This window comes from Chiloscyllium punctatum, chromosome 1 (genome assembly GCF_047496795.1).
Source record: "Chiloscyllium punctatum isolate Juve2018m chromosome 1, sChiPun1.3, whole genome shotgun sequence".
Classification (NCBI taxonomy): domain Eukaryota; kingdom Metazoa; phylum Chordata; class Chondrichthyes; order Orectolobiformes; family Hemiscylliidae; genus Chiloscyllium; species Chiloscyllium punctatum.
In genome coordinates this window covers 112,779,794-112,805,210 of record NC_092739.1, presented here as the reverse complement: position 1 = coordinate 112,805,210, position 25,417 = coordinate 112,779,794, and the positions used below count along the sequence as shown (strand labels likewise).

At 40.0% G+C, this 25,417-nt stretch overlaps 1 protein-coding gene across 1 annotated transcript; it reads left to right on the top strand.

Annotated features, from left to right (window-relative positions):
- On the top strand, window positions 1–25,058 carry LOC140482528 (inter-alpha-trypsin inhibitor-like). The gene is made up of 6 exons (XM_072580084.1): window positions 1–158; window positions 14,455–14,658; window positions 16,115–16,276; window positions 21,393–21,461; window positions 23,521–23,599; window positions 24,433–25,058. The coding sequence occupies exons 1-6, from the start codon at window positions 89–91 to the stop codon at window positions 24,488–24,490; spliced, it is 642 nt and encodes a 213-aa protein (XP_072436185.1). The 5' UTR covers window positions 1–88; the 3' UTR covers window positions 24,491–25,058.
- Window positions 25,059–25,417: the final 359 nt, after the last annotated feature.

Here is a 25,417-nt window from a genome sequence, read left to right as displayed (position 1 = left end):
CAAGTATTTGTGGGTGCGTTACACTATTGAACACACACTCCAGCGTAAGGTTTTACCAATTGGTGCTCCAGCTGAAATTCCAGCAAAGATGAGGAGGATAGCTTTCTGTTTGGGAATCTGTCTTACTGTGTTAAATTTGAGCAAAGCAGTGAATGGAAGTAAGTAAAATGTGCTTTTTATTGTTTATGGATTCAGCTAAGTTAGAGCAATAGCACAACTGCGTAAAGATTCTTACATTTTCAGTTTAAATTGTTATGCTGTATGTAAGTTACCATTTCAGTCATGATTCTTCAGCTTTACTCAACAAATTTACCGAGTAGACCCTACGAATATAATTGAGTCCAAAATTATTCAGAATTTAATAATAAGTTCTTAATATTGTATTCATATAAAGGGTATAAGATCGCATATACTATATACTTTGAATTATTCTTAAGCTGAAGGTGATATCTCTATGAAGGTGAAAAATGCATGTCCTTCAAGGAAGTAAAGCAAATATATAATAATGGCTGCATGCTCACCATGTGTAAGAAACCAACTTTGGCAATGGTATTTGTGCCTTTGAAGAGGGCCTAAGGGCATATTGTGTGATTCTGTTTTCCATCTCTCACAAAATAAATATTTGTGCTAATAATTTAGTAAATAAAATCAATAGGTTTAAAAGAAATTACCTGGTGTCTTCTCCTTGCTGAACTTTCTATGTGTGAATCCTGCATCAAATGAGTCACGACACATCAAATGTTCTCCAATAGTTTAAAAGGGCCTTGCCAAATCCTGGGGTTGTGAAAATGTTAAGCAAGCCTTTCTCTTACTTTATATGATACTAAATCTCACCTTTTCAAAATAAAGCCAAAGCATATGTTAAATCACAAAATAAGTTGCAATTAAACTTACAGCTGTGTCAATAAAAACAAAGTGATATGTAGTAATTAACCTTTCCTTAGCGAATTGTACAATTCTCAGACACCTAGACAAAGTATTATGGTACAAGGCTGTTTGGTGTTTGAAAGGAGTTTAACTTCTATGGATATAGAAAGTGAAAGATTGCTTTCGCCTTCACTGACAGGTTAAGTAGAGATTATGTAAACTGTGAAATATTATGAATGGTTTGGCTGGAGTGAATAGTGAAAAATAAATCTTTCTAGGCTGGAGAATCTGAATAATCTCTATCTGGTCACACACCCTTTCCATTGACCTCTGTAATCTTACTGAACTCCACTTACGCTTCAGCTCAACTGTTACTGAATGTTTTTGTTAGCTTTACACTTGACAATTCCAATATTATGCTGACCAGGGTCCCATCTTCCATTCTACTGAAACCTGAGCTCAGCCTCAAATCCTGTTGTGTGCACTAAGTTACATTTCGGGGATTGGGCTCGACTGCCAAGATCTGTGATAGATCAAGCAGTTCAGCAGAGCTCTCTAGAGTCAGCTCTTAACAAGCTGCTTGGTGCACAATCCTGCCCGCTTTCTCAGCGGTTGGGGCAGGTCAATGGCACCTAACACACCCACTCCCAAACTTGGGCTGAAAAAGGGAAAATCATGGTCATAGAATCACAGAGTGGGGAGAGCACGGAAGAAGGTCATTCAGCCTTTCATGTCACTGTGAACCTTTGTAAAAACAACTCAGTGGGTCCCACCCCTCACTCTTATCTGGATTTTATCTATTCACATGGTTAATCAATGAAACGAATCAGCCTATTCCTGCTGATTTACATGGCCTTCCATCTTGCAAAGTCTTGAGTTTAAAATCCTCACCTCTTCTTGACACTGCACATTAGGGCTTTGTCCATCATGTAGTCCCTCAGAAATTTAGAATTTTCAATTAAACCTTCAAGGACAGAGGAGGGAATTTATGCATGGAGCTGGAGGGAGTGAGTGAGGTTCTTAATGAACATATCGCATCAGTATTCACCAAGGAGAATGACATGGCGAGTCTAGAGAGGGGTAATGTTGATCTTCTGAGGCATATCAATATAAAAAAAACAGTGTTGGATGTTTTGAAAAGCATTAAAGTAGACAAGTCGTCAGAAGCTGATGGGGTCTAATCCAGAATACTGAGGGAGGCAAGGGAGGAAATTGCTGAGGCCTTATATGAAATCTTTGGATCTTTTTTCATCCCAGAAGAGATCTTAGAACACTGGAGAATAGCCAACATTTGTTTAAGAAGGGCAACAGGAATAATTCAGGAAATTACAGAAAATAATGTATTTGGTCGGGAAATTATTGGAGAAGATTCTTAGATACAGGATTTACTCACATTTTGAAAAGTATGGACTTGCCTTCCTTAGTTGAGGAATTGAGTATAAAAAATGTTAAGTCATGTTGCAGCTGTATAGAACTTTAAATTGGCAACATTTGGAATGTTGTGTACAGCTCTGGTTGCCACACTAGCAGGAGGATATGAAGGCTTTGGAGAGGCTACAGAAATGATTGACCAGGATGTTGCCTGCTTTACAGGGTATGAGCAATGAGGAGAGATTGGACAAACTTGGTTTTGTTTTCACTTGCTCATCAGATGCTGAGGAACATCCTGACAGAAATTTACAGAAAGGCATGAACAGAATAGATAGTCAGAGCCATTTTTCCCAGAGCAGAAATGCCAATTACTAAGGGACATAGATTTGCAGTAAAAGGGGGGGAAGTTTAAAGAATATATAAAAGGGAAGATTTTTACACAGAGGGTGCTAAGTACCTGGAATTGGCCGCCAGACTTGCTGGTAGAAGCAGATACAACAGCAATGTTTAAGAGGAATCCTGACAATTACATGAGTGGGCAGGAAATAGAGGGAGGGCTGATGAAGGGCTTTTGCCTGAAATGTCAATTTTCCTGCTCCTCGGATGCTGCCTGACCTGCTGTGCTTTTCCAGCATCACTCTAATCTTGACTCTAATTTCCAGCATCTGCAGTACCCACTTCCGCCTAGGAAATAGAGGGATACAGCCTGTGTGGAAGAAAAAGGATTTTAGTTTAGAAAGGCGTCATATGTTTGCGTATGCTTGGTGGGCTGAAGGGCCTGTTCTGTGCTGTATTGTACTGTTCTTTGTTCTTTTAACTTAAATAATAAACACATAAAATACATTTTCTCCCTCCTGAAGGTGGCGACAGAGGGAAATTATTGAGCAAGTTTGCCCTGGAGAGATTCTTGTACCCTTCGTGCCACCCCACCACTAATGTGAAGGTCCATTAGAAATTTTCTTTGCCTGTCACCAACTAAAGCCCTTAAATGGTCAGTCAATGGATTTTGGGGAGTGGGTACAACACTGTCACCATTATTCATAGCACAACAATTCTTTTTCTCTTCAGACATTTATTCAATTCCCTTTTGAAAGTCACATCTGAACCTGCCTCTAACAAGCCCACAGACACTGTATTTCAGATCCTAACCACCTGTTACATGCACAATTCCAATACAAACAATCAGATTTCCTTGCAATTTCTTTCAGCTTCAGTGTAACACAGAAGCTAATGAAGTGATGTAGAATTATAAGATGCAGTTCACTCCTGTGTTCCTTCACTGTAGAGGTTTGTAGCAAAGCTGAAGGTTAATTAGCCAGTCTTATCTATGCCAGCTCATTACCGGAGTGATCAAAAAACAGTCCCATGGCAATGCCCTCCCAGCACCTGAGGTCATGCATTCACCTCTACGTCAAGCATTTCTTCAACATTTTCCTAAACAAAGCAATGTGCTTTTCCGTGTCAAAAACGTTCCATTCCTCAACTGAGCATCTGTTTAAATAGCTTTTCTTTTAACCTTTTCCCTCACTACTGTGGTCATGCTTTTAAATGTGTCAATCTTCACCATAGAATTCTAAATCACAGTCCTTCAAATAGTCTTTCACTGTTCACATTTCAAGACTGTTTTGTGGCTGGGAAGTGAGCTGGAGGAGTTGGGGGAATTAGGGTGAATTAGGCAACCCAGTGTCTTCATTAGAGAGAAGGAGGTAGAGGATATGTTGGCTGAGCCACACCAGACTGTTCTTATGTACATTTTTCACCTAATCTTATGATACAATTAGCGGATATTTTGAGGGACGTGCCTACTATTCATGTGGTCAGAGCTGAAATGAGACAGAAAAGGAGAGGGGGAAACAGGAGATTAAAGAGTACGACTGTCACAACTAAAAATGTTCATGTAATGGTTGAAATACAGTAATGAGTATTTATCATCACCGAGAAAATAATATTTAAATGGTTTGATAGTCTTCTCATTGCTTTTACAGTGAAACTTTTGTTGACTATCAATTTTAATCCTTTCTGAAATTCTGTGTCTTATCATTCTACATCATTGTTGTGGTTCTTTTTGCTGAGCTGGGAATTTGTGTTGCAGACGTTTCATCCCCTGTCTAGGTGACATCCTCAGTGCTTGGGAGCCTCCTGTGAAGCGCTCCTGTGATCTTTCTTCCGGCACAGAAGTGCTTCACAGGAGGCTCCCAAGTACTGAGGATGTCACCTTGACAGGGGACGAAACGTCTGCAACACAAATTCCCAACGCGGTGAACAGAACCACAACAACGAGCACCCGAGCTTCAAATCTTCTCACAAACTTTGAATTCTACATCATTTAATTAGCTTCTGTGTTACACTGAAGCTGAAGAATGTGTAAAACAAATCCCACAAGCTCTAAGTCTTGTGTGTAGCAGGAAATGAAAGCTAAATACTGCCACAAACAGGGTGAATTTTGAATGTGCAACATTATTTTCAGTGGGGAAAACAAATATAATGGAGTAGATCCACTGTGTGATCAGCTTATGTCTGTTACAAAGGTTCTTAATTTAAAAAATTCTCAAATAACTTTCGTGATGTGATTAGTTATTAAAATCACTGGACACTGAGAAGTTTCAATATTTAGACTAGATTCTGTAAAGCGACATTTTTGTTTAGAACTCAAGTCCTAGTGAGTGTTGTTGAACAAAGAGACCTTGGAGAGCAGGTTCATAACTCTTTGAAAGTGGAGTAGCAGGTAGATAGGATAGTGAAGAAGGCTTTTGGTATGCTTTCCTTTATTGCTCAGAGTATTAAGTACAGGAGTTAGGAAGTCATGTTGTGGCTGTACAGGACATTGGTTAGGCCACTGTTGGAATATTGCGTGCAATTCTGGTCTCCTTCCTATCGGAAGGATGTTGTGAAACTTCAAAGGGTTCAGATAAGATTTACAAGGATGTTGCCAGGGTTGGAGGATTTGAGCTACAGGGAGAGGCTGAACAGGCTGGAGCTGTTTTCCCTGGAGCGTCGGAGGCTGAGGGGTGACCTTATAGAGGTTTACAAAATTATAAGTGGCATGGATAGGATAAATAGACAAAGTCTTTTCCCTGGGGTCTGGGAGTCTAGAACTAGAGGGCATAGGTTTAGGGTGAGAGGGGAAAGATATAAAAGAGACATAAGGGGAAACTTTTTCATGCAGAGAGTGGTACGTGTATGGAATGAGCTGCCAGAGGATGTGGTGAAGGCTGGTACAATTGCAACATTTAAGAGGCATTTGGATGGGTATATGAATAGGAAGGGTTTGGAGGGATATGGGCTGGGTGCTGGCAGGCGGGACTACATTGGGTTGGAATATCTGGTTGGCATGGACAGGTTGGACCAAAGGGTCTGTTTCCATGTTGTACATCTCTATGACTCTAAATTCAATTCCACAATTTGCAGGTGTACTTTATATCAAGTAATTTAACCTTTTAACATTTAAATGGATATCACTTTGAGAGAATCTTTTAGCTTTTCATACTAGCATACACATTGAAATTTACACAGATTACCTTTTCTTCAAACGTGTATAGAACTGAAGTTTCTCCATTATGGAAATAAGTCAACAGAATATGAAAAATGGAGTAATTCTCCAGAAGAAATATTTGCTTTGCCCCAAATTAATACATTGTATTTCCGACAAGTATAACTGTATAAAAGGCACATTTGTTCATGGGTCAAGCTGGGATTTGAGAGATTTAGTTTGTTTGAACCAAACTGTAGGCTTATGCTTATTTTGGTGATTAACAATGAGATTCAAATGTTTAATTTAATACAAAAACAAAAAAAACCTGCAGATGCCAGAAATCTGATTTTAAAAAGAGTAAGTGCAACCTGTAATATTCTGGCAGCAGCTGTGGAGAAAGCAAACTAGTATTAATGATCTGATTTTTACCAATGCACATTGGTAACCTGACATTGGGATCATTTCTGTGCTTTGGGGCTGCAACTTCCAATTTATTTTTATGACTGTTACCAATTTGTGAGCCACCTCTGCATTCACCATTCCTTGGTGATGAGGTGCAGCACTTGTGATGTAGAAGGTGGCGGCATAGTGGTAATGTTATTTGTCTAACAATTCAGAACCTGAAGTAAATGTGGGTTAGGTTTTGGGTTCCAATTGTACTGTGGTAGATGGTGAAACTTAAATTCAATTTGAAATGGAATATAAAGCCAGCCTAATGGCATCCATGTAATAACTGTTGATTATTATAAAGATCCATCTGCTTCACTAATGTCTGAAGGAAATGTGCCATTCTTACCTAGACTGGCCGATATGTGACTTCAGACCCACAGTAATGTGGGTGTCTCTTAACTGCTCACTGGGCAATTAAAGATGTCAAGTAATGTTGGCCAAACCAGTGCTGGCTGCATCTCATTCATGCCTTTTTAAAAATCTAATATTGGTCTTGCTTTTTGTGCACCTTCTTTGCAGCTGTAGCTTTGTATTCCCCACTTTGTATTCAATCACCCTATGATCTTTGTATGGTATGACCTGCCTGTCCTGCACACAAACCAAAACTTTTCACTGTACTTAGGACAATAATAATAAAACAATTCAAATAATAAATCAAATCAAATCAAATTCAGAGGAGAAAAAGGGCAGGTTATTTGGCAACCTGACTGGGAATAATGAGCTCTCCTCAGGTAGGCAGAAAGTGACTGGCATTATAAAATGGAAGTTCTAGATTAGATTAGATTAGAAGATATAATCAGTATCCTATAAATAGCAGTTAGAAATGTTCTGGAGATCAGTGGACAGGCCAAACAGCTCCAAATGCCTATGGATATACTGCTTGCGACCTTTCCGCTTATATTTACATTAATCTGCAAAATCATACAACGCTGATCCTGTTCCCTCTAGTTTGCAACCACCAGTGAGTTGCTGGGCAGCTAACATGGTGGGGGGAAACAAATGTATCATTTGAAAAAATGTCACTGACAGACTATACTCATATCAGCTACCTGCCAGGTGAGTAACCATTGCCACATTTGGGAAAAGCATATGGAAACAGGTACAAGTTGGCAAGATGATTCAAGGCCACTCCCGCTTCCCTGCCTCCAACTGCTGCAAAATATGGTCCATATGGGGCTAGTAAAATTCAAATCAATGTATCAAGGTATCAAGAGCTTTCATGAAGATGGAAAGATGGTAAAGCGGAACACGTTTTCAGCAGATATAGAAGCAGCCAAAGGGGAATGGGAGTGAGGAATAAAGTTTGTCATACAGCGGTAGACAAGAGAGATTCATTGACAAATGGAAATATGTGCAAGTCTAAAGGAGATGATAAAGGTACAAGTGAGGAAACAAAGACTGATCTTTTTGCTCTCAGGTACCTGACATGGCTCTGAAATGTCCTGTAAGCCTTCTTAACTACCCTGTCCTGCCAACTTCAGGAATCTGTGGACACGCACCCCAAAATCCCTCTGTTCCTGTCATTTATTGAGTACTTCCTTTTCTTGTTGCTTCCACACCACCTCACCTTTATCAGGGTTAAATTCCACCTGTCACTGATCTGCCCATCTGACCAAGCTATTTCTATATCTTCCTGTAACCAGAGACCTTCTTCCTCACTGTCAACCACCCAACTAACCTTTGTGTCACCTGCGAATTTACTTCTCACTGCACCCTCCAGCATTCTCATCCATATTGTTTCTTTAGATCATGTTGACCTAGCCCAGAGGAGGGCCCCATGACTCAGGCTGGCAACAGATGCCACAGGTTTCCAGGAGCCAGCACCACTCCATCAGGGCTGAATGGGCAAGGGGGGAAAGGTCCAGTTCAGGCAGTTGTGTCCTGTATTGGGCAAGCAGACTGTGATACAAGCTCAGGGCAATGTAATTCCTGTTAAAAATCACACAACACCAGGTTATAGTCCAACAGGTTTATTTGGAAGCACTAGCTTTCAGAGCGCTGCTACTTAATAAACCTGTTGGACTATAACTTGGTGTTGTGTGATTTTTAACTTTGTCCACCTCAGTCCAACACCGCCTCCTCCACATCATAATCCCCGTTAGATCGTTCTCACCATTCTTTTCTGAAGAGAGAATACAATGATGCCTGGTAATGATTCCGCTGGAAATCTATACGCTCAGTTCCCATAGCCATCCTTCACACCCTCCCTTAGATAGCTACGCATAGATGTGGGTTTTATTGATGTTCACAGTGGCTGTGTGTCCCATGTTGCTGTTATTGTCAGGAGAGTGATTACTGCTGCTGCTGGCTTCTTGGCTGCCATTGCTTTGAGGATTTGTCTGGAACAAAATAACGAAGCAAACAGCTACTTGCTTCCCACTGACATATACAAACTGTAATTTTCTATCTGGATATACACTGGTCTCACTCATCATTTTCCACTCATATGGTTCCTGCTATCTTGGGTTTATTAAGGAGCAGCGCTCTGAAAGCTAGTGCTTCCAAATAAACCTGTTGGATTATAACCTGGGCATCTCAGGGAACGTCTTCACCATAACTTTTTCTCCTATCTCCATGCTTCCTTCACTCCTTTCTGGTCTGCTATCTCCTGCTGCTGCCTTACCTTGGATTGCAGCTGCTTTAACTTTTCACACAACTCTACCATGTACCATCAAATGCGATCTCTCAATGATCCCGCATTTTCACTGCTTTTAGCTGTTCCCTCTGGAAGCTGGATAGCCCATCCTGTCATTAGCTCAAATGGAGTCAAAGCAATCTGGTTTAGGGTCACACTTACTTGCTTAGTCTTATAAAAATAACATATACCCTTTCCCTGCATTCTATGGCCTTTGGTGTCATTGTTTTTAACATTTAGTTAATTTGTTTTATGCCTGAACTCTGAAAATGATACATCTGCTTAATTCCTAATAATCAACATACTGCTTTATTATGAATTGTGAAATGTGCTCCTTAATTCAAATCTATTTGTAAAGACATTCCCCACCGTTGGGGATGGCACAGTCGCTCAGTGGTTAGCACTGCTGACTCATGGGACCAGCGACCCAGGTTCGATTCCCAGCTCAGGTGATTGTCTGTGTGGAGTTTTCACATTCTCCCTGTGTCTGTGTGGGTCTCTTCCGGGCGCTCCGGTTTCCTCCCACAAGCCAAAGATATGTAGTTTGGGTGAAGCGGCCATACTAAATTGCCTACAGTGTTCAGGGATGTGTAAGTTAGGTGCATTGGTTAGCAGTAAATGTAGCGTAATAGGTGAGGAGAATGGGTCTGGGTGGGTTACTTGTCGGGGGGTCAGTATGGACTTGTAGGGCCAAAGGGCCTGTTTCCACACTGTAGGGATTGTATAATTCTCACCTTGGTATTATTTCTTCTTGCTCCAGTTAGAGCTGAGCAAAGGATTCAGAGGGTGATCAGCACTCTCAAGCTCAACTATATCCTTAGCTGATGTCCATATCTTTGAGCAGGGCACATGGTGGATCAGATTACTGGAAAAGGTGATACCAACTGTCATCTCAGTTTAGGAAATGTTACTGAGCACAGGTAAAGAATCAAGAACTTTCCAGATTCATTTTTAGCAATTTCATCTCTCAATTTGTAATTAAACTACAGGGGCCAGAAAATATCCCAGTTCCATCACTAACTTTAATGATTTAACTGCATATGTTGTGGGTCACCATAATTAGTTTCAACATACATGGGCTCAGAAAGGCAAAATGAAGCTGTCGACCATTCTGACCAATCACCAGTGAATATTTTCTGCATATCAGTTGAGCGTTGTTGTATGGGTATTCTAGCTCATTATTCTCTATAGGCTGCTGATCCTGTTGAAGGTTGTTTCCACCATTGTGTTTAAGTGCAGGAAACTAAAGGGTGTGTTTGGGGTTTATTGTGGTAGAGGAAAACTACTTCCTGGTCTTATTCATGGAGTAAGTAGTGAACTAGATATAGTCTTTTGCATGTTAGCAACTGGCTGCAGGTTACTTTGATATGATGGATGTTGAGCAGGACCACAAGTCCATAAGACCTCATTGCAATGGGCAGTATTTATGATAGCCCCTAGTATTAACCCTTTCAGTCCAATACATACCTTTCCCTACTTTTGGTTTGCTTATATATTTGTATAGTTATGTACAATGTTTCTTTTACCACTATTGTATCTCCACAAGTCTATGACTTTACAAAATCAGGTGATCTGGAGGTTTTCCCTTCCTCATGAATCAATAGGTAGTATATTTCAGCTCATGTTTACAAAACACCATGCAACCATTTGGTGAAATGGTTGGTGAAACCATGTGATATGAGTGTTAAATGTTATCTTTGGCAGTTACACCCACATTCAGTCAATAACATAAAACAACTTGCTTGATCTGCATTCACTCATGAAGAGCAGCTGCTTTGCAAGGTACAGGATATTTGACATAAGACCATAAGACCATAAGACATAGGAGCAGAAGTAAGGCTATTCGGCCCATCGAGTCCACTCCGCCATTTAATCATGGCTAATGGGCGTTTCAACTCCACTTACCAGCATTCTCCCCGTAGCCCTTAATTCCTTGTGACATCAAGAATTTATCAATCACTGCCTTGAAGATATTTAGCGTCCCAGCCTCCACTGCACTCTGCGGCAATGAATTCCACAGGCCCACCACTCTCTGGCTGAAGAAATGTCTCCGCATTTCTGTTCTGAATTGACCCCCTCTAATTCTCAGGCTGTGCCCACGGGTCCTAGTCTCCTCGCCTAACGGAAACAATTTCTTAGCGTCCACCCTTTCTAAGCCATGTGTTACCTTGTAAGTTTCTATTAGATCTCCCCTTAACCTTCTAAACTCCAATGAATACAATCCCAGGATCCTCAGCCGTTCCTCGTATGTTAAACATCTGTGGAATTCCACTCCAACATGAGATTCTGCACCTTCAAAGAAAAAGGGAAAGAGGGACTTGATGTCAAAAAAAAATTGTCTTTGATGAAACAGTTCACTACAATAAGCTGTTTTCTCCCCAAAAGATAAATTAAAGTAGCAATAATAACAGTTAAATAAATGTCAGAGTTCACATACGGTGCCAATACATACTCAGAGTTATCGTTTAATTATCTGAGTGTCTCTGATGAGCTATGTAAATTATTCTGAATCCTAATATTTAACATTAATACTTCCATCATGTGAAACTCTGGGATCACAAATGCTTATAAATGAGGTTGCTTGGCAACCAGGGAATGGAATTAGACTGAATTAATTCAGTAAAATTTCCCAGCGTGAAAATTTAGAACAATCTGAAAAAGAGAATTTATTTTCTGCATTCATGGGAATAGGAGAAAGATGTATATGGTCATATTCAATGCCCATTCCTAATTGTCACAGCAAACAGGAGGAAAGAGAAAAGAAAGACTTGCATTTATATAGCAGCTTTTAAGAACTCAAAAGTATTTCAAATTTTGTGAAAGTCAATTAAACACATTTGAAATGTAGACAAAAATAGAAATTGCTGGAAAAAAAGACTCAGAAGGTCTGGCAGCAACTGTGGAGAGAAAGAGTTAACATTTCGGGTCTAATGACCCTTCCTCAGAAATCAGAACATTTGAAATCTATTCCCTGTTGTAATGTAGAAGGCGAGACAGCACAGCAAGATTCCACACAGATCAAAGTGATGATGTTTCAGTTGACTTGTTTTAATGTTGTTGCTTGAAGGATATATATTGGTCTGGATAACAGATAGACTTCATCTTCAAAACGTGCAATAGGTTCTGCCCATTTGAGAGAGCAGACTAGGTTTGACACATCATCTGAACAACAACACCTCTCAGTCTTCAGCACTCCATCAGTACTGCACTGAAATTGGAAATTTGGAACGCTTGCCACAGAGAGCTGTGAGTGTAGATTCCTCACAAATAGTTCAGGCAGAGATAGATTCTTGATCTGTAAGGGAATCAAGGATTACTGGGAAAAGGCAAGAAAGTGGAAGTGAGGAATGTTGATTAGCCATAATCCTATTAACTGGCAGAGCAGGCTTGATGGGAAAACACTTTCTGTTTTTTATGGTTTTGTGAAATGTTAACCTTGGTTTTATGCTCAAGTCTTGAGCATAGGGCTTTAACTCTCAGCTGCCTGACTCACACTGTGAAAGAGCAGGGTGCTAACTTCATGAACAAAGCAGTTCTCATACTTATGGCACTCTCACAAATGTGTGAGATGGAAATACAAGCATATTGAGTGAAAGGTGAAAGAATACTGGTTTTGTTAGGATGGTTTTTAGCAAAGAGAAATGTGAAAATGATTGTGTTTCTTCTCTGTCCTTTTCAATTATGGAAATCACAGAGCATAGACCTTGCTGACTTGGCACAGAGCAGCCAATAGATTGTTCATACAGTAGCCATAGTGCATTAGTGACACAAAGGCTGGATGTCCAATTCAGTCTTAAAAGCAAGCTTCCTTTAACACAATACAGACTTTTACTATAAGACTGGATGTAGTAATGTTTTCCCAGTTGGAACCTAAAAAAGATTACCTCTCATTGGCATTTTCAGATGGGATTATGGGATGAGTTTAGCTCTACGTCTGTATGACAAATAAAACAAGAACAGTCAGCTTCATGGTTTAGATATACCAATATAATTCAGATCTTCTGGAGCATGGATAATAAACAGGATATTTGATACATACTCCGCAATTTGCAACTCAGCAACAAAGTTCCTTGGGAAATTTTTTTATTTGTAGTTCCTCTCGTTCAGTAAAAAATGTTTCTTCTTTAAGTTGTCAACAACCTAAATATACATTTATGATATACTTTTATATAATTTTCATACACATAGAAACATGATTCATGGGGCACAAGGCAAAGTAGTGGACAAGGAAAAATGAGGCAGGATTTTGAAGAGATGTTAAAAAGCACAGGGATGAGGTAACTTAAAGCAGGCCAACAATGTTGGAGCAAAGAGGAGGAATACACAACAGCCAAGTGTCAGAATTGACAGATTTTTAGGGGAGAGTTGTACACCTGGAGGTGTTTATGGAGATGAGGAGCATTATGTCCATGAATGGATGAGAATTTTAAATTTGGTATGTAGAGGCAGCAGTTGCACAGGATAGGGTATAGGCATCAGAATTTCAGAGGAGATGAAGTTTCTGAAGCTTGAAGTATTAAGAGACCAGGTAGCAGACCACTGGGATGGTTGGGTCTGGAGATCAAACGGACACTGCTAAGATTTTTAGTGAAAAAGGGCCCAAGTCAGGGGTAATGACAAACAATTTTATATTGGTGAATCTTGTAATGGCATGGATATGGGGTCAGAAAGTGAACTTACCACTGCCCAAAACTGGGTTGTGAATAGTCTGGTTCATTACAATCAGTGACCAAAGAGGGTGCTGAAGTTGGTGATAAGGACATAAAACATGTGAAAGATATTGGCTTCAGTCATCCCTATATTTAGCTGCAGGAAATTAAAATGAATTTACAAATTGGTATCATGTAAGAAGTTTAATAACATTAAATTAATAGAAAAAAAACTTGTGAAAAGGTAGATCCAAGAGTCATTAATCTGTTGGTGGAATCTGCCCTTGTCTCTGAAGATGCTTTTGTCAAGTAATGTCAATGTAGTTGAGATTGAATAGGGAATTAAATGTTGTACTGACAATGCCAGAGTAGTGTTAGAAGCCATTATTAGGGAAGCTTTTTGCCTTTGGATATGATTGGGTGGTAAATTAAAAGTGGACAGTGGATGACTGATATTGGTGGATATTGGTAAGATTCCTTAAATGTTGTGAAGTTTGAGAGCAAATGGACTGGATAATTCATTTGAGACTGTGGCTTGGATTGTTTTGATTCTACAGGAGGAACCTGATTGGAATGTTTTAAATAGGGTGATTGTGGAGAGGTTCAGCTGTGAGCTGATGGCCAACAATGTATTGTAAGGCAGTGGAGAGGTTGAAGCTGGGGCTGTAGTAAGTTGGGTTCAAGTATTTCTTTTGAGGAGATGGTGCAGGACCGGACATCTTGTGAGTGAGAGAGAGAGAGATGCAGAGCCTGAAGGGAACATCATTTACAATATCAGTTGACATGGGATTGGGTGGACAGCAGTCTGGAGGCACGTGGTTGAGGGTGCAGGGGTTTGAATAGGAAATGCTGTGCTTGTCAAGGAAACTAGAGAAAAATTAAATCCAATTCTGTGTTTGAAAGCACAATGGTGCATTAATTAATTGCAAATTCTTTCTCTCAGTTATTGTTAATTTATAACCATGTATATCTAACAGCTTCTAAACATATCCTGTTTTCCTTCACCATAGATGAAGCCTGCCAGGAACCTATGCAGCAAGGAGAGCCGACAGATTCGAAATTAAAGACCATTCAATGGTTCTATGATTCAGTTGCTGACCTTTGCCAACCGTTTGTCTACAGTGGAAAAGGAGGCAACAATAACAGATTTTCAAATGAGACATACTGTTTGAAAACCTGCTCTGGTACTTATTCTGAAAAGTTTCCAGAAGGAGGTAAGTTCTTTATAAGCAGACATCACTAAGTATTTATTTAAATTTAGCTTTGCTGACTTTATAAGTTCACATATTAAGAAATAGGTATGAGGCAACAACATCCATTTTGGACAACCTTTTTTTTTCAAACGTGTACAATTTTTAAGATATTTCAGCCAGAATAATTTCATAATATTGAAGTATTTAATTATTTTTATTTGTATCTTACCAATATTTGATGACATATCAAAATATATGAAGGTGAGAAACTTGTGTTGTTTTATTTATGGTTTGCAAGATAGATATAAATGATTGGACCGAATTAAAACAAGAAATATATTTTCAAAATGTAATGATTAATTTTTGAGAAACACTATTGATGGGATCCTGGTCCCAGCCAGCTCAAGTAACACTCCCCATATCAGACAGCATGACGAAATGTAATGAAAGGGGAGGAGTGCTGACAGACCTACCACCAAAGCTGGAGGAACTTGCTGAGCATGTGAAACCATCTAAACAGGGGGGTTAAGCCCCCAGTTAGCAAACAAGAACCCTGCCGCCACCTCTCCCAGCTCACCCAGGAACATCTTAAGTGCTGTACTTCCAAGATGAGAGCCAAACTCCCGCCCATGTGAGAACAGCATGCTAATCAGTGGGATCGCTGTTGTTGGTGAATTGTTTGTACAGCAGGGTAGAGGTCAGAGTCCACAGGAAGGGGTGGTCAGGTGAAAGGGCACAAGGGTTACTCTCAGTGGTTTTGTTCCTTTCCAGTAACATGTCCTTTGATCAGGTAGAGAGCGCCTTGCAGCAAGGCTGCCCACCTGAGAAAACCCCAAGCAAACCTGTTAGAGTTTGTTTGTTGATCTCCCATCATAGTGAAAACCCCAGCCACCACCCACCACTAGGTAAAAACAAGACTGCAGTTTTTTGGAAACCACCCACCACTAGTTGAACATTAAGAGTGGAGGGATAAGGGCCATGAGTAGGCATTCATTCCAACCTAAGGACTTCAGTTGGTACCTGGGGAGGAAAGCTGTCCATAAGCTTTCCCATTCTGGATTTAATCAGAGAGGAGGGAGCAGCATCTGCACCCGTACCTTCCTATTCGAACACAAAGCTCCCCACCTCCACCTCAGGCTTCAGCTCCGTCATGGGGTGACCTCCCCCTGACCACAATTACCTAGCAGATTATTAACACTTTAGAATATATTAGATAAAAATAAGAAAATTTGGCAGGCTGGGCTACCCATTTACTGTCAGCCATTTTACATCTCCCAAAGCCGCTGTCTCCCACACCCTGACGGGGATTCTAGTGACAGCTTCAACCACCATTTTTCCAATCCACTATTCTCTGTCTCTTTTAAGGCCTGATGACTAAACTATTTCTCATGGGATAGTAAAATAAATACGGGGAAAGGATGTGATGGAGCTGTGTCTTCCAATCATTAAATTGGAATGTGGTTCACTTCCTTGTCAGACGCAGTGTGCAATCTGCAAAAAGAACGAGGGGATTGCCGTGCCAACATCCTTAGGTGGTACTACGATCCAACCATCAACAACTGTGATTCGTTCCTCTTCAGTGGATGCCATGGGAATGGAAACCAATTTGATGACAAGAAAAGTTGTCGGAAACTATGTGGTAAAGATTCCTCTTTTCATGTTTCTACAAACTACTGAAGTGTTCCATTTTCAAACTTGTTGCAGCAGATTTAATTATGGTGTTGGTTTCCCATTTTCATGTTTTAATGTATTGAACCCATAAGTGTTAGTGGGTTTTGAGAAGATTTGAAGCTCAGGTTCTGGATGTAAGTTGGCTTGCTGAGCTGGAAGGTTCATTTTCAGACACTTTGTCATCATAATAGGTAACACTGGAGGCTCACTGACGATATGGTGACGAAACGTCTGAAAATGAACCTTCCAGCTCAGTGAGCAAACTTACATCCAGATTCAATTATTTTTATGTGTTTATGTCTATACATTGTTTAAACACCAGCAGTACAACTCAATTTGCTGTGAGTGCTGAGGGTAGATATTTTTATAAATGCACTTTGAGTAATGTATGGTATTTTCAGAAAATTACAGTAGCCCATTATAATCTTTACAGCTATAACTCTCACCTGAGGACCAGTGGAAGTACTTATAGAGTCATTGAGTCATACAGTATGGAAACAGACTCTTCGGTCCAACTCATCCACACCATCCAGACATCCCAATCTGACCGAGTCTCATTTGCCATCATTCGGCCTGTATCTCTCTAAATCCTTCCTATTCTGATACCTCTTAAATGTTGTAATTGTACCAGTCTCCACTACTTCTTCTGGCAGTTCGTTCCATACAACACACCATCCTCTGTGGAAAAGTTATCCCTCAGGTCCTTTTTAAATCTTTCCCTTCACACCTTAAACCTAGGCCCTCTAGTTGTGGACGCTCCCCAAGCCCTCTCAACCCAGGAAAAAGATTTTGGCCATTCGCCTTATTCACGTCCCTCATGATTTTATAAATCTTTGTAAGATAACCCCTCAGATTCTGACTGTTCAGCCTATTCAGCTTTTCCCGATAGCTCAAACTCTCCAGTCCTGGCAACATCCTTGAAAATTTTTTTTCTCTCAGGTGTAACAACATCCTTCCTATAGGAAAGTGACCAGAACAGTACACAGTATTCTAAAAGTGGCTTCACCAATTCCTGAACAGCCGCAACGTGACATCCCAACTCCCTTACTCAATGTTGTGAGCAATGAAGGCAAGCAGTCCAATCGCCTTCTTCACTACCCTGTTTACCTGCGACTCCACTTTCAAGGAACTATGCAACTGCACCTCTAGGTCCCCAGGGACCTACCATTAAGTGTATCAGTCCTACCCTGGTTTGCCTTACCAAAATGCAAAACCTTACATTTATTTAAATTACACTCCATCAGCCACTCCTTGGCCCATTGGCCCATTTGGTTAAGAGAAGGTGACGACTGCAGATGCTGGGGATCAGAGCTGAAAAATGTGTTGCTGGAAAAGTGCAGCAGGTCAGGCAGCATTAAAGGAGAAGGAGAATTGACGTTTCGGGCATAAGAAGAAGGGCTTATGCCCGAAACGTCGATTCTCCTTCTCCTTTGATGCTGCCTGACCTGCTGCGCTTTTCCAGCAACACATTTTTAAGCACATTTGGTTAAGACCCTGTTGCACTCTGAGATAAACATTTTCACTATCCACTACACCTTCAATTTTGGTGTCATCTGGAAACCATACCTCCTATATTCACATCCAAATCATTTATATCATCCTAAGAGAAGCAAGAAGATGCTGTTCTGAATTTGCCATTCATTTGGAGGTAGCCTTAACACTTTGACTGATTTGCAGGAGAGTAGATTGTAGATGATAACTGGCCCTTTCAAAACCCTTTATCAATTCAATCTGCCAATCTCTCCATTGTGGGACTGGGGTCTGCATGGCAGTCATCTGATCTTCCAGTGCAAGCTGCAATATGTAGCAGTGGGGACTGCTGTTGTGAGGGTGGCCGCATACAGGTTCTGGAGTGGGCCTCACTATCCACGATAGAGGAGTGCATTGATATCATGGAGGGTAGACATAGACACCTGACCCACAGTGCTGAAACCTTCTGATAACTGGTCAATACCTCATATAGGTGGTTGTGCAAGGCCAGCAGTATTTGTCTCATAGCTTTCCCCTCAATGTCCTCATCGTTGTTATCCCCACTTGTTGTCTTTCACACAGACTGTCAATGTGTGAACGGTGGCTGGGAGGAGTGCATGACCTGACCAGTCCCAGAGGCTTGGTGTCTCCCTAAAGCTGTCTAAATGTAATTAATTTCCACCATGAGGTAAAATTGATTTCATACAGAGCACAAAGAGCCAAAGTTTGACCAGCTCTTGAGGGGCAGGCAAGGGGGGTGAGGAGGTTCTTTAGCTATAGGAAAAGTGGCAGCCCATCAGGAACTGGAATGAGCCACTTGGGTAGCCAATGATAACTACTCCTCCCTCTTTGTGGGCATTTTACCCCACGATAGAGTGATCCTGCTACCACTTATGGAGGTTGTTCACTGAAGACTGGAAGCTGGAGTGAGCACTGAGGGTTGGGGTGGGGGAGGGTCCACTCTCCACAGTCCATGAAGACTCTTCCAGTAACAATGGCTGCTCCGCAGCAAGCATGCGGCTGGTAATTAATGACCTTCCCCAGAACAATGGGGGGCCTACCTGCCTGACCCCAAAACTGGCACTTCCCTGACCTCAGTGTCAGGATGAGGCTTCCCTGTCCCACTGTCTGCCAGGGGAACGCCACTCCCTACTTTCAGCTCTGCCAGCGGGACTTCAGTCGGGCAAGGTATCCAGAAAGGAAATTCAATTAAAGGAAATTAAATTAAATTTACAATCAAGTAAGTCTTCTCAGATTTTATTCACTCAAAATATACATTTTCTTCAAAAAGGCTACAGAAATTATCCTAAGTTCTATGTGCTCTCATTTCTGCGTTCGTGGGATTTTGCGAAATCCCCAATCTATTTCTAAGACCAAACCACTATTTCTAAGACCAAACCCAATAACTCATGATTTTCTTCCCTTTCTGCATGAGAAATCCTTATCTACTAGATAGATTTTTGAATTAAGGGTCATGGTGAGTGGGCGGGTAAATGGAGCAGAGTCCATGGAAAGATCAGCCATGATCTTCTGAATGAGGTAGCAGACACAATGGGCCAAATGGCCTATGCCTGCTCCTGGTTCTTACGTTCTCATCTTATAAGAACGGCTAAAATTCAAGAACCACTGAACAAGGTAGCTTCCCTATTTTCTGTAAATTTAATCTAAAACTTGAAACAGTTTTGGACAATTTGTTTAAGGTGCAACATACAATTGATTACTTTAAATTGAGAGATTATGTATTGTTTGATAGAATTTATCTTATGTTACCCAATAATATAAAGTTAAAAATCACACAAACCTATTGGACTGTAACCTAGTGTTGTGTGATTTTTAACTTAGTACACTCCAATCCAACACCGGCATCTCCGAATCATAATAATGTGCAATTTGCAACTGATGCGTTTTTATAATACCTTTTCTAAATGAAAGCCACTAGATGTCTCTATAGCTTACTGTTTGAGATGTATGCTGATTTCAGAAATCAGTTTGGTTTTCCTCTCCTCAGGAATCACTAGCTCCTAGAATCAAAGGAGAAAAAGAAAGGACAGGGAACAGTCGAGTAAATCTCCTTCCCTCTGTCCATTATGTTCCCTCAGGGATTCTCCACTGGACACAATAGGTCTGAACCTGGAGTTACTAGTACAATGAGATGTTGATGCAAGAATGAGTCCCAGAGCCTGAGCTCATTCTTTCCCCATTCTTCTTGAGCATTTATCTGCACTTGAACAGACTGGGGTTGAGTGGAGGGGTCTCTTGAAGATACCTGCCATAATAGTTTGATTCCTGGGCCTTTGTGGACCATCTCGCACTGCAGGATGCACTAGAGTCTCAAGGCTGAGCTGAAAATTTGTTCAGCAAGTGTGCAGATTTCTTTTACCTGCACCGTGGGTCATTCTCAAGGGTATAGGACTGCCAACTTGTGAGATACTCCAGAGGCCACTGATGTTGGTGAGCAGATGTAAAGGTGCATTTTGCTCAGGAGCTATAGGCAGTTTTAATGAATTTTAAATCAATCTGCTTGGAGATGTCATGACACTACACTGGCAATATTCCCTCTAAATCTTTTCTTTCCCCCAGTGCACAGACCACCGTGGTCTGTACCCGGCACTGACTTCCAAAAATGGAGGTCAATGTGTCACCTCATTGATCGGCATATGCCGAATCTTGGAGCAGTTACATAGGCTCACGGTTTAGAGCAAATGTTGACCACCAGTATAGGGGGGAACAAACACAAACCTCTTGAGCCCAGAGGTAGGGACACTACCATTGCATCACAAGGGCGCTGCTGGCAGCGTTAAATGGAGACATTTTCATGAGAACAGCAGATGGAGTTCGTTATTCTGTTGTTCCTGAGGCCTGTCCAATGAAGCTACGATAGGTTCCAGGCCAACCACCACATGGGGCCTAGGCTATTGACATCTCTGAGGGCTCAGGCCATGGACAGTTATTGTGCCCCCCCCCCCCTCACCCCACCTGACTAATGCCATAGAAACCCATCTGCATTTGGGAATGCTGGCCTTCCCCGGATGGAATTTAATTGGTTGGGAGGGCAGCATTTATCCTTAGACTGGAATATGCCATCTGGAGTGCCAGCTGGGTTGTGGCAGTGGATGTGAAATTAGCTGGGACGGTGAGGACCCCATGCCCACTGTGCTGAAATGTTACCTTTTTGTTTTATTCCTTTAAAAGGAAGGCAGCCCTGAGGAGTGCAAATTAGTTGCATGACAACCTTAAGCTGTGTTCAAGCCATTCTGGAAATGGCCAAAATGACACCAAACCTCAGCTTTGTGGCTGCCTTCAGATCTCTCATCACAAGCACAAACCTCAGTCCAACGTGTGTGCCATGGTACACATGAATGTGCAGATAAATATGAATGTGCACAGGTCTGCAAGTATCGGACACGGTGAGGTCACTGTCAGCTCAGTGATGTCTTCCACAGTTGGGCAGCCTGTTCACAGACTCTTCTAGGGCCTCACAGGAAAAATGGTTCCCAATGTCCATGACACCTACAAGTCAACAAAACCAAAACTGACAGGGAATCTAGAAGAAGCGTACAAATGAAGAAAGTGAATGCATAGGTTTATTTAAATTTGTACTCTTTTTAATGTAGCTACCAGAGGGCAAGGACGATTCAACGTCGATGCTGAAGAAGAAGGTGACGTTCAGCAAAGAGATGAAGGTATTGTTACTTGAACCACAAAAAAAATTGCTTTTGAATTTTGAAAGGTCTCATTCTGTTTGCAATTCACCCTTTGCCACTGCTATCTGATCAAAAGGTGCTCTGCTTATCACACAAATGGATAACATGGGGTATGGATTTCCGGGTCAGTGTCACGATGGTCTGTAAGTTGAACATCCCAAAAGCTGGCAGGTCAGATCAGATCAGACAGGATTTCCTTTCATCTGCCCACAGCAAGCAAGGTGCTGACCATACCCAATCCACTTATTATAACAAAACTCAACGTGTTCTGCACTTGTTAAATAACTTTGAGTGTGTGAGTAATGACGCTGACAACCAAATTAAAATTGGCAGTCAAGCTCACAGTGTGGTGCACTTACATGTACTGGAAGCTTTATATATTAATAGACAGAGCCTTGTTATTTTCAGATTAAATAGACCGTGTATCCACAACTGGACCTTTTTCAATTCAATAAAACAGGTGATACCATTCTCTGGTTCATTTCTCAGGACAATGCCTCGACCACCCACAGTAAATCTGCCTGGTTTAAATTTAAGCAAGTTTTGGTGACTAACTGTCAGTCATTATCTAACTGGTGTATTCTCTTTGGCAACTACTAATAAGAGATCACTCGCTAACTAATTAGCACTCCTTTCTTATACAGAATGTGTTTGTTCTCCTTTTACATGAACATTTCTAGTAAACTATCCTGATTAATGCCAGATGAAAAACTTCAACAAAATGTAATTTTTATAACTGTTCCAAAATTAAAGCACCAGTTACTTCCCTGTCCCACTGCCTGCCAGGAATGGTCACTCCCTACTTTCAGCTCTGCCAGTGGGACTTCAGTAATGGGCAAGATATCCAGAAAGGAAGTTAAATTAAAGTGTTTTATAAACAAAATTATTTTCTCAGATTTTATTTGATTATAATGTGTCTAAAATCATAGGCTTCTATGCAAGTTCACCACTGCTTTTGCAAGATATTGTGAAACACCCAAACCATTTCCAAGACCAAGTGAAATAACTCATTTTCATTCCTGATGTCGATAGAGTTTTATTGAGGAAGACTATCAGGGATATATGCAAAAGTGATAAATTGCCTTGAATTGAGAACTACTGATGATCTATCTTAATGGGGGAGTAAACTCGAATTGCTGAATTGCGTAGTTGTGTTCTATGTTCCTATGCTTTATGCAGTGCAAACTTATGCCTTTCCTAATTGTGTTTCTCATCCAGACTATTATATGTCACTAAGAGTAACATTAATATGGATGGTCCTTTGTGTAAATAATATTCCTTGCTTGTTTCCATTTCTGGTAAATATCTGATATTTCTCTGGCACTTTAATGGCAAAATGTTTCGTTTTAAATAGCAAGGTAGCCTATTAGCAGAGCTCACCAAAGTTCAAGTGATTGTGATACATTCCCAACTACTTGCACAGGAATAGAACTGAGGTATTCTGATGATGAGGCAAGGCTCAATGTCTTACACATATGATTATCTTATTCTTGTCATTTTTAAATGATGTTTCTAACAAAGCATAAGGATGGCTTATCTTTCTTAAGGCATTCCTCTAATAAAGAAAAATGCTGTGTAAATTAACACCAGATTTCTGCTTCCCATAAATAATGATTTGCAGCTCTATAATGCTGTTCACTATGTAAAGACATCACACAGTAATCCACAGCCAATTAAATAGTTTTGATGTTTACTTGCTGTAATAATGTAGAAATTATGCAATCAAAGACCTGCAATGTGATAAAAATGTTTTTATGGTCTTTGTGATGTTGGTTAAGGTATAAATGTTAGGCAGGTTATCTGGGAGAATACATCTGCTCTGCTTCAACATTGTGCCCTTGAGACTTTTTACGTCCATCTTAAAATGGTATCTCTGAGACTGCATTGGAGTCTTCATTACACTATGTTTTATTTGGCTTTTTCCTTTCTGTAATATTAACTTCATATTTGCCAATACACAAAAGGTGACATTTTTTGTAGTAATTTCATTTGATCCTCATTGGGATGAAATAACTTTCCCCAAATCTTTTCTTTCCAGGTGATACTGCCGCCATTGTGTTCGGATGTCTCTTTGGCATTGTTGTCATTGCCTTTGTGGCTGTATTTGTCATTCAGAGGTGTGTTGATCTAATTCAGACCTAATAACATTATTAAATGTAAATATCTGAGGAGTTCAAATATATATATTGCTTATTCATCTTAGAAATGGCAATTATGGAGGGCAACCTCAGCAGGAATTTTGTACATTCCCAATAACTTAATCCATCTGTGTGCAAAATGAATGGTTGAATTACAAGGGGATGAGAATTCGAAGGAGTAAATGTTATACTACTAGAAGAAAAATAGGGTAGGGGAGTAATAGATAAAATGATGCAGGAGGCCCAGCATGAGATGAGAGTTAGATATGATCTAAACCACCAAGGAAAAGAAATGCAACGTTAACAGTTTAAAATATATTATATTTCCAGCTTCTAGGACTCAGTTTTTCACTTGCACATATTCAGGGAGGTGTAGATCTCTTTTCAAAAGATTGGTATGGATGGTCTTTCACGTAGTCATTCACAGGTACAATCAAACAGGAATTAGGCAATTTAACAGGGTTCTATATAACAAAAAAAAACCTGGAGGTAAGTGCACTCTTAATTGTCTGGAAATGAGTTAAAGTAAGTTAATATGTTAATTTGATATTCCCTTTCATTCCACTTTTAGGGCATTTTAGCATATTTTGTCAAGTTCCTCCATGCACCATTAGAGATTTTTAATATATTCAAACTAAACAGGTTGTGTCATTGTCAAATAGGGATGTGGTGTGAACACTTAAGCCGTGTACCTAAATTAGTAGACAGAGAAATTTCGACACTTTGGTCTTCAAGCCATGAATAATGCAGTACTAATAATTGGTTGTAACTCTCACTGTTATCTGACATTTATGATTCCTTCTCTTTATTAGGAAAAGGCATAAAAGCAAGAAAAACAAATCTAAAGGAACAGAAGTAGAGATGCAGTAAGTTACTGCGAAGTCTGTCACATTGAGGAAGAAATAACTGTTTCCTGGAGATTTACTGGCATTTGTTGGAAGGAATGCTTGAGTTTCTTTATTTTAAATAATGATTTTGTACATTGACTTTTATAAAACTTAGTAAAGAGAGAATTTTTTTGTATCAATACTAAATTAATTTACCTACGCTTCCCTTTCACAAATGCAAAGAACAACTCATCAAGTGTACATCAATGTTAAAAGCTGTGGGGAATCCTATTGTTTTGCTTATATCCATATATATATATATGTATTTTATATATATATATATAGGCATATGTTTGTGTACATTCACTAATTGAGAAGCAAATTGAAATTTGATGACATTTCTACTAATCTGTATGTTTGCCAAAATAATTGATGAATTGAGATCTATGCCTTTGAATTTGACTGTTCTTTGTTGTTAAAAGGACTTTTCATTATTATGTTTAACAAAGAAGTTGTAAACTGGAACTAATTCTTATGAAGAAAGTTGTTTGACAAAAACATGGTACAAAATATTAAAAATCATAATAAATAAAAAAGACACAAATATATGATTCCCTGCTTATATGAGACTATTCAAATTACAAATATGTTTAGTTAAATTAAACTTTTTTAGTTTCCTGCTCCACACAGAAGTTAACCATCAAGTAATTTCCATACAGTATGATTATGAAATACTAATGGACATGAACATAAGTATGACTTGTTTAGTAGCTACCTTTCAATACACATTTCAACCCTAACTTTGGTGAGTTCTACAAATATATTTGACTTTTTAAAATATCCTGACAAAAAAAGTGTCAAAACATAAAGACTGTTTTTGTTATTCAGTATCTCAAAGTCAGGTTTTTACACTGAGTAATAAAACCTGACTACTTCTTTCTTGTAGTTACAATAATTAGCATTCCTGTGC